Here is a 9,265-nt window from a genome sequence, read left to right as displayed (position 1 = left end):
CAAAGTGTTGTGCTTTTCGCCAAATAAAGAAAAATAAACATGATGGGAGTTCTGCCTCCTCTCCGTCAGTGAAGTCCATTCTGAAACGCGTCCGAAAATGAACTGTAACTCAGTGAATACTCAGTCAAACAGGCATACAGACACACAGGCATGAAGCTTGAAATCTCTTCTTTTAAATGAAGTATTTTTTATAAAAAACAAATATTCTCAGTTCATGTACTATGTATGAAAATAGAGAGAGATGTCAGTCGTTCACATCTCAGCTCATTAAGTTGTAATGTGACTCCGCCCACGGAGAACGTGCGCTATTCAAACGCAAATGTGAGGCAATCCAGGCAAACCTGTGAACCCCCACATCAGCTGGATAACACACACCACGAGTTCACTTTCAGTCTCATGTACTTTACAACGCTGTGAGGAATAATACTATCTTGATAATAATCCTGGAAAATTTACCTCAGAAGTGCTAGAAGTTTCATTTCGAGGAGCAACAGACCCGGCTGAGGAATAGGTCAGTTCAGTTCCCTTTGTTCTAATCGCAATAGTGTCTGTCTATACACGCAAAAAGACTGTTGAAATATGAATCGCGTTTCTGAGTGTGAATGAATGAATGCACAGATGCGCGCTGTTGTGTAGCTACTACAGCTGGCAAAAATACTGTTTAAAAATGAATCGCGTTTTTGTGTGTGAATGAATGAACAGCTTTTAGCAAACTCTATTGCTATACTGAGATGAGGAATATATACTGTATATACAGTGAGGAAAATAAGTATTTGAACACCCTGCTATTTTGCAAGTTCTCCCACTTAGAAATCATGGAGGGGTCTGAAATTGTCATCGTAGGTGCATGTCCACTGTGAGAGACATAATCTAAATAAAAAAAATCCCGAAATCACAATGTATGATTTTTTAACTATTTATTTGTATGATACAGCTGCAAATAAGTATTTGAACACCTGAGAAAATCAATGTTAATATTTGGTACAGTAGCCTTTGTTTGCAATTACAGAGGTCAAACGTTTCCTGTAGTTTTTCACCAGGTTTGCACACACTGCAGGAGGGATTTTGGCCCACTCCTCCACACAGATCTTCTCTAGATCAGTCAGGTTTCTGGGCTGTCGCTGAGAAACACGGAGTTTGAGCTCCCTCCAAAGATTCTCTATTGGGTTTAGGTCTGGAGACTGGCTAGGCCACGCCAGAACCTTGATATGCTTCTTACAGAGCCACTCCTTGGTTATCCTGGCTGTGTGCTTCGGGTCATTGTCATGTTGGAAGACCCAGCCTCGACCCATCTTCAATGCTCTAACTGAGGGAAGGAGGTTGTTCCCCAAAATCTCGCAATACATGGCCCCGGTCATCCTCTCCTTAATACAGTGCAGTCGCCCTGTCCCATGTGCAGAAAAACACCCCCAAAGCATGATGCTACCACCCCCATGCTTCACAGTAGGGATGGTGTTCTTGGGATGGTACTCATCATTCTTCTTCCTCCAAACACGTTTAGTGGAATTATGACCAAAAAGTTCTATTTTGGTCTCATCTGACCACATGACTTTCTCCCATGACTCCTCTGGATCATCCAAATGGTCATTGGCAAACTTAAGACGGGCCTTGACATGTGCTGGTTTAAGCAGGGGAACCTTCCGTTCCATGCATGATTTCAAACCATGACGTCTTAGTGTATTACCAACAGTAACCTTGGAAACAGTGGTCCCAGCTCTTTTCAGGTCATTGACCAGCTCCTCCTGTGTAGTTCTGGGCTGATTTCTCACCTTTCTTAGGATCATTGAGACCCCACGAGGTGAGATCTTGCATGGAGCCCCAGTCCGAGGGAGATTGACAGTCATGTTTAGCTTCTTCCATTTTCTAATGATTGCTCCAACAGTGGACCTTTTTTCACCAAGCTGCTTGGCAATTTCCCCGTAGCCCTTTCCAGCCTTGTGGAGGTGTACAATTTTGTCTCTAGTGTCTTTGGACAGCTCTTTGGTCTTGGCCATGTTAGTAGTTGGATTCTTACTGATTGTATGGGGTGGACAGGTGTCTTTATGCAGCTAACGACCTCAAACAGGTGCATCTAATTTAGGATAATAAATGGAGTGGAGGTGGACATTTTAAAGGCAGACTAACAGGTCTTTGAGGGTCAGAATTCTAGCTGATAGACAGGTGTTCAAATACTTATTTGCAGCTGTATCATACAAATAAATAGTTAAAAAATCATACATTGTGATTTCTGGATTTTTTTTTTTTAGATTATGTCTCTCACAGTGGACATGCACCTACGATGACAATTTCAGACCCCTCCATGATTTCCAAGTGGGAGAACTTGCAAAATAGCAGGGTGTTCAAATACTTATTTTCCTCACTGTATGTGTTTTGTCAAAAATAAAGTCATCAACTAACTAATGAATCCTTTACTTTGAAATACGTATGATAAAATGTATACTTTAGTTTTGAAAGACGTTGACTAGTTTTGAATAGATTATAAAGTTTTTACTGTACAATAGACTGCCACATCAAATAAGCTTTTGTTTGCCAATTTTGCTCATATGTTAAATATAGTATGTTTTGTCAAAAATAAAGTCATCAAATAATACGTTTTGTATACTTTAGTTTTTACAAAGAAAGATTACACTTGAATTGTTGTTGTAATTGTAACCTTTTTAATAAAAAAATCTATTTACAAGGTAGATGTAAACAAACTATTAAAAGGTAAATATAAGCCTTTTCTTCAAATAATTTGTATTGTGTTTTATTAGTGACAAATTTGGGGAGAGGATAAATATTCCAAAACTGAAAATACAGTATGAGAATTAACTGCACAATTACTAGACATATTTACCTTGGATATTATACAATTTGCAAGCACAATTTGTGGAAAAATAAAAAAAAATTGCGATGCTTCCAACTGTGAACCAATTTGGTAGTATATATATATATATATATATATATATATATATATATATATATATAAAAAAACTCCCATTTTCTGAGCTTAACATATTCCTTACTCCTTAATTAGGTCTGCCAAGGATTCAAACCCCTGGAGACGACCCCTTGGTACAGGAAGCCAGGAGAAGGAGAACTTCCTTGTCGAATGGATAAGCTGGGTGGCAAGCTGGCAGTTCAGGTCAGTGAATAAGAAAAGCCTAAGTGAACAACCAAGCTTCAGCAAATGAAATAAACCAACAGACAAACAAACAGGTGAAACACACACTAACATGACATTTGTTAATAGCATTTCTTGATAAACTTATATTCTATAAATTCATATATATTATATAAAATTATACCCCTCTCTCAGATCTGGGCGTAAACCACCACCATGCCAGAACGGAATGCGGCTCACAATCAAGAGCATCTTGATGGTCCAGAAGAGGTGCACAGATGCTGGCATGAAGTATTTGTGCACCTCAAAACTGAATCAAGATTGCTTTGAAGTAAATGCAACAGACTACAACATAGAAAAAAAAACAAAACATGTATTGGTACAGTAGTTTTTCCTGGTAGCCCTCTGAGGGGCTTTCCCTACTCCCTGTGAACTGTTGCATTGGAAATCCCTAAACAAAATCATAAACGGCTTACTTTCTCCCCCTTTTATTTTTGGGTAGAATCTCTTCTCCTTGGTCCGGGGAAAAGGTGGGCACAAATATAACCCCAGTGCACGGGAGTTCACCGCTGCTCTCAGGGGACTGAGTGTGTCCAACATTCTGCCTGCCCTCTCTTCAGTCACATCCAATTGTGAGGTGGATGATGGAGTCACACTTCTGACTACCTCATCCGATGGGGCGACTCCCTCAACCTCAGCAACCACAGGTCTGCTGATGCCTCCGACCACCTCATTGGCCCTGCCTCTTTCACCCACAGCAGAACCAATGGATGTTGACCTGGTGTCAGACATTGTGGAAGACAAGGTTATCTGCACTACACCATGACCCACAAAACAGCACAAAGACACACATCTACAGTTGTAAGTCACATGACACATGATCATATGCAATGTAACATTGTATTTTTCTTACTTTTTAGACTTTTGGTGATCCTGGAGGAGGGCCTCTTTTATGTTGCTGGCTGGGTAGTCCGGATGCTTCATCAGGATGCAACAGCAAGTCTTTCTGTTGGGTCCTAGACACCAGGACCACAGCTATGCTGCGAGCGCTGAGCTCCCTTTCCTGACGGCCAAAAAAATATACACCGGCCGCCAACCTGATGAGGCCGTCAGAGGAGTATTTTGAGTGCATTCAGCTGTTGGAGGGGGAGTTCGCAAGAAACATCAACACCTCCTGGCCTCACTCCAACATCACCAACAATTTGGAGATGACTCTAGAGAATCTGGGAGCTTTCAATAGCCTCCTCAGCACCCATCCTGAACATGCCAGCCTCATAGAATCTATCTCCATCAATAAATTTCTGATGTGCAGGCTGGGTGCTGAAATTAGACAGAGAAACAGGGCTCTGAGCTACAAGAACAAATTAACAGCTGACAGGAAACTGTCTACATTTACAACTTGATCATAGGTCGTTTAAATCTTTAAATGTCCAGAAATTATACTACTTATAATTATAATACTAATAATATATATATATATATATATATATATAATTATAATTATAATACTAGTAATAGTACTTCATTAAATTCCACTTGGTGTTTGTTCCACTTCACAAGATTTACATGTATAATATATGTGTAATATCATCCATCATGTGTGCGGTCTCTTCTTTTTCCACACTATCACTCACTAATCTTCAGTGGCTGGATTCGCCATTGTGTATCGGCTAGATATATAGCTGATAGCAGAGAATGTCTAATGACCAGCTGATGGCTAGCTGACAGCCTACGACCATTAATAGCTGATAGCTAATAAGGGCTGATAGCCAGCTGATGGGTAACTGATAGCCAGCTACATCGCCGAACATCCAACGACCATTAATACTGTCTGTCTGTCTGTCTGTCTGTGTGTATATATATATATATATATATATATATATATATATATATATACTATTTTAAAAAACCACGCCGAAAATACACACACACACACACACATATATATATATATATATATACTATATATATATATATATATGTGTGTGTGTGTGTGTGTATTTTCGGCGTGGTTTTTTAAAACAACAAAACAAAAACTCTTCTATCACGTGTATTTACCTGTGTCAGCTGTGTTGTCGATGCCTCGAGTGAAAAGAAAGTGCAGAGCGCGAAAGTACCAAAGTGACTGAAGGATTGCCGTAAAGCAGTATATCTGGTCGTACAATGTGTATGACGTCAGTGACATTTTAAAAGACTTTTTAAAGCAAATAAGTGTCTTTAAAAAAATATTTAACACCCAGCAATGTGTAATTTCTTTGCATCTCCTTTCGAATACAACATTCAAATTACTAGACAAAAAATTATATCCTGAGAAAAGTGTATTTTGAGGGGTATAGCGCCATAGACCTCCATTCATTCTGCACTCGTCCTGTGAGCGCCCTCATATGGAACCAGAGTGGAACTGCAACCACTTAGGAAGCCGGAAGTTTACTGAGAGTGGAAGTTCTCCCCTTATTAGACATTCTCTGGTGTGAATATGTAATTGACTCAGTTCAGTTCGTGTGAATATGTAATTTACTCAGTTCAGTTCGAATTCAAAAGTGCGAATCCAACACGATCACGGAGCGTTGAAACAATCTAAACTATTGCAATAAAATAGTTCAGACATCCATTTAGAAAAACGTTGACGACGATGGATTAGAATAACGACACATGGCTCACATCTCTCTCTTAAATGAGCTGGCGCACATGTGACGTCACCATCCATCACAAAATGCATTTAACATTCATAACTTTTAAACTTAAAACATTATTCCCATTACATAAATGTGCAAACAGGTTTTAACAAGTATAATACTACAGCATAAACGCTTTACATGTGTTCTATTGCACACTTTATACTCAATTACGAACAGCATTAACCATCCACATTTTCTCATATGAACAAACACAATCTTAAACATTATTTATAAAAATATAAAACAATTGTTCTTACCTAATGCAATTAAACAGTTCAGACATCCATTTAGAAAAATATTGACGACGATGGATTAGATTAACGATAGGAACACATGTGGCTCACATCTCTCTCTTCAATGAGCTGGCGCACATGTGACATCAGCACCCATCGACGCAATTCTTTATTATTTTCGTCCCTCAGCGGAAAAATAATAATAAGTAAAATAAAATAATAATAAAACATATGTCTAAACATTTCATGCATTAGGCAAGAAAAAAAATCCTACATGAAAATACATAGGAACACAGCCTCAATTAATTGGGTGGGTTACACTTGGGAAAAAAATATTATCAGAAAATCGAATTGCATATTAATTATGCATGCACTGTACTTACCTGGACTCCATTCACTTACCTTACTCCACTGTACAATTAAGAGATTTGACAATATACTTAGCCTGCCGATGGTCACAAACATATGTGACCGATCACGGAAAGTAGGGACACAAGTCGGTTCTGGGGCATTTTGAGTTATTCACAACTCTTGTGTCTCCAAGCTTTCCAACTGTGGTGAAGTGCTCCTTTAAGCATGACTCCGCCCCCTGATTATTTAGCGGGCCTTATAAAGGGCATTTCCAGAGTGGTAGGATATGGCGTCATCCTTGCGTTCATCTGGGTGTCATGGTTGCTGGTGCTCGCTTGCTCTGTATGAGCTGACTTTTCCGCGCAGCTGGTGTCTGTGTGGAGGTACAGAGCGTACCGCTCAAGGGTTTTGCTGTTCCTCTACATTTCTGCTATAGTTCCAGTGTAGCAAAGGGATCCGATTGCACGTATAACCCGGCGTGCTGTGAGTGACTGCTGCTTTACTGCTCGGTGCGTGAGCTGGTGTCTGCGTGGAAGTACGGAGCGTACTGCTCAAGGGTTTTTGTTCCCCTACACTGCTGCTGTAGTTCCAGTGTAGAAAAGGGAATCGATCGCACGTATAACCCGGCGTGCTGTGAGAGACTGCAACTTTACTGTTCGTAAATGGGATGAGGGAATGGTCTGCCAGATATTCGAACGGAAGTCCGGCCGATCGGAGCAGGGGTGACCCAAAAGCGGGCAGGCTAGCCATCCGGTGCATGGCGAACAGAAGTTCTCTTTTGAGTGAGGCTTTCTTGTAGTGGATTTCACAAGTGTGTGTGTGCGTTGGAAGTTTTGGGCACGGTGTACTCTTTGCGGGCTGATTCGAGGCCTACTGCTCAGCCTGTCCAGCTAATGGTACACCCCAGCTCCGTCACGAGAGTCGACCTGTCTGTTTACTGGTTGAACTTCATTGCTCATGTACAAAGTAGTGGCCTTGCCATCTAGCCCCATTGTTTGACTGACTCTAGTACCCTGTTTTAAATTATTTATGATCATTAAAGAATTATATATATTTTTGTACGTATTCACGTCTCAGTGTCTGGTGATTGTGGGAGGGAGAAGCGAACTTGTGTGCCCTTTTTCTTATGGGTATTTCCCCAGCTGGGTTAATGCTGGGGTGGCGTAGTCGTGATTCATTATAGCTCAGTATTTGAGAGCGTGTCTGTCACCATTTAATTCTCCCGTGTCGCCACACAACGATGTGTAACACATGGAAATCTGATAATATTTGGGGAAGTTGTGGCCATTTGAAGGTAGGCACTCAAAAAAGCTCAAAGGGGAGAAAACAGCCTCTAAAGATTGTGCAGTTCTCACCTCTCTCTCCTGCTGGGAGTGACAATAGGGCTCATTTACATCTCATTTAGATAAGCCATACCCCCTGGTAAAGCTGTAAAGCACAGGGGGGAGCAGAAAGGTCAGGAAAATGTGCCATCAAAGAAAAAGAAAAAAAGTTTGCAAACAGGTAATATATAAATAAATGTCTCTTAGCATCTACCGATAAAACTGTATAGGCAACTCTTGTGTACACTGAATAAAAAATAAGATAAACTCTAGAGAATGTTCAAATCAAAAACAGGATGTGCTATGTGATATATATATATATATATATATATATATATATATATATATATATATATATATATATTAGGGCTGGGGGAATTAACGCGTTAATCTTTGCGATTAATTTGAAATGTTTAACACGTTAAAAAAATTGACGCAGCACTTTTTTTTGCCTCGTTTTAATGATTTCCTGTTGCGGCTGCTCCGTGTTCGGCGATCAGGTTTCATTCTCGCGCAGCTTTCATGAGCGGGTCTTTTCCGCTCTGTGTGTGCGCCGCCGCGCTCTCCGTTCCGTGTGTGTGTGTCGGCGGCTCTGTCGTTAACGGCCCAAAAGCTCCAATCGCTCCAATCATGTACGGAGCACTGGAAAAGTAAAGTCCACTCAAATAACGTGAAATTTCTCTGTAGACTTCTGTTTGCTGAGCTGGTCATGCTGGGCAACAATGGTAAAAGCTCTGATCACATGATCTGGTAATAATAGCTTTGTAGGACTATATTTTATTTTGATAATTAGTAGAAAAAAATAAAATAATTGTGGGTGGTGTAATCTGTTAAATTGATTATGTTGATTGATTATTGAAAAATAGTAATATATTGATATAGGCTATTGATGTTTAATATTATTTTAATATATGTCTATTTTCTGTTCTTTTTTTCCCTGTGTTGTTTAATTTAATTAGGTGATTGTAAGTTTAAATATTGATGATTACAAGCTTGGTGGAAATGCAATTAATTGCAATTAATTACAGCAAATTGTGCAATTAATTAGTTATTTTTTTAATCGATTCCCAGCCCTACATACTGTGTATATATATATATATATATACACAGTATGAGTAGGCTATGAATCCAAGCATGAATCAGAATCAGAATAGATTTTATTGCCATTGTCAATGAAAGGTTTCACAGACTAGGAATTTTCTTCGGTGTAGCCTACTCGTGCAACATGAAACAAACTTTTGCTAATGATAAATAATAAGCAATAAACTATGGAAATAGGCATAGGCGTAATTTGCGGGTGGGACGGATGGGACATGTTCCCACCACTTTTTAAAACATCTCGCGACACGAATGTAGTCTACCAATTCTACAAATAAATAAAACATCTCCAGTTAACTGGCAGAGAATTCATTTCATTCGTTTTTTAAATAAGATACTAGCGCTGAAATGTTTTTTTTTTTTAAATCAAGTGATCAAAGTGCTCGTTGCCGCTGCGATCAGTGGCGCGGATACAGTGTTTTCTCGTGTGGCTCGCACACACACCGCACTGTCTTCACTCGACGCGCGCTTCAATCCGTT

The 9,265-nt window shown here is 39.7% G+C and overlaps 1 protein-coding gene across 1 annotated transcript; it reads left to right on the top strand.

Moving 5' to 3' along the window:
* The first annotated feature begins 2,979 nt into the window (after nucleotides 1–2,979).
* LOC311087348 (uncharacterized protein) lies at nucleotides 2,980–4,514 on the top strand. Its single transcript, XM_084120692.1, has 4 exons — nucleotides 2,980–3,124; nucleotides 3,299–3,434; nucleotides 3,606–3,908; nucleotides 4,024–4,514. Exons 2-4 carry the CDS (start codon nucleotides 3,333–3,335, stop codon nucleotides 4,168–4,170), a joined length of 552 nt encoding a protein of 183 aa, XP_083976818.1. The 5' UTR covers nucleotides 2,980–3,124; nucleotides 3,299–3,332; the 3' UTR covers nucleotides 4,171–4,514.
* Nucleotides 4,515–9,265: the final 4,751 nt, after the last annotated feature.

Source organism: Abramis brama, assembly GCF_963993115.1.
Source record: "Abramis brama genome assembly, chromosome: 7".
Classification (NCBI taxonomy): domain Eukaryota; kingdom Metazoa; phylum Chordata; class Actinopteri; order Cypriniformes; family Leuciscidae; genus Abramis; species Abramis brama.
The sequence above is the reverse complement of the archived record's forward strand: the minus strand, read 5'-3'. Positions and strand labels throughout refer to the sequence as shown.

Coding starts and splice junctions, on each gene's coding strand:
- LOC311087348 (XM_084120692.1), top strand. CDS start 3,333: ATGCGGCTCACAATCAAGAGCATCTTGATGGTCCAGAAGAGGTGCACA. Junction 3,435..3,605: donor TGAATCAAGATTGCTTTGAA/GTAAATGCAACA, acceptor ATTTTTGGGTAG/AATCTCTTCTCCTTGGTCCG. Junction 3,909..4,023: donor CAGACATTGTGGAAGACAAG/GTTATCTGCACT, acceptor CTTACTTTTTAG/ACTTTTGGTGATCCTGGAGG.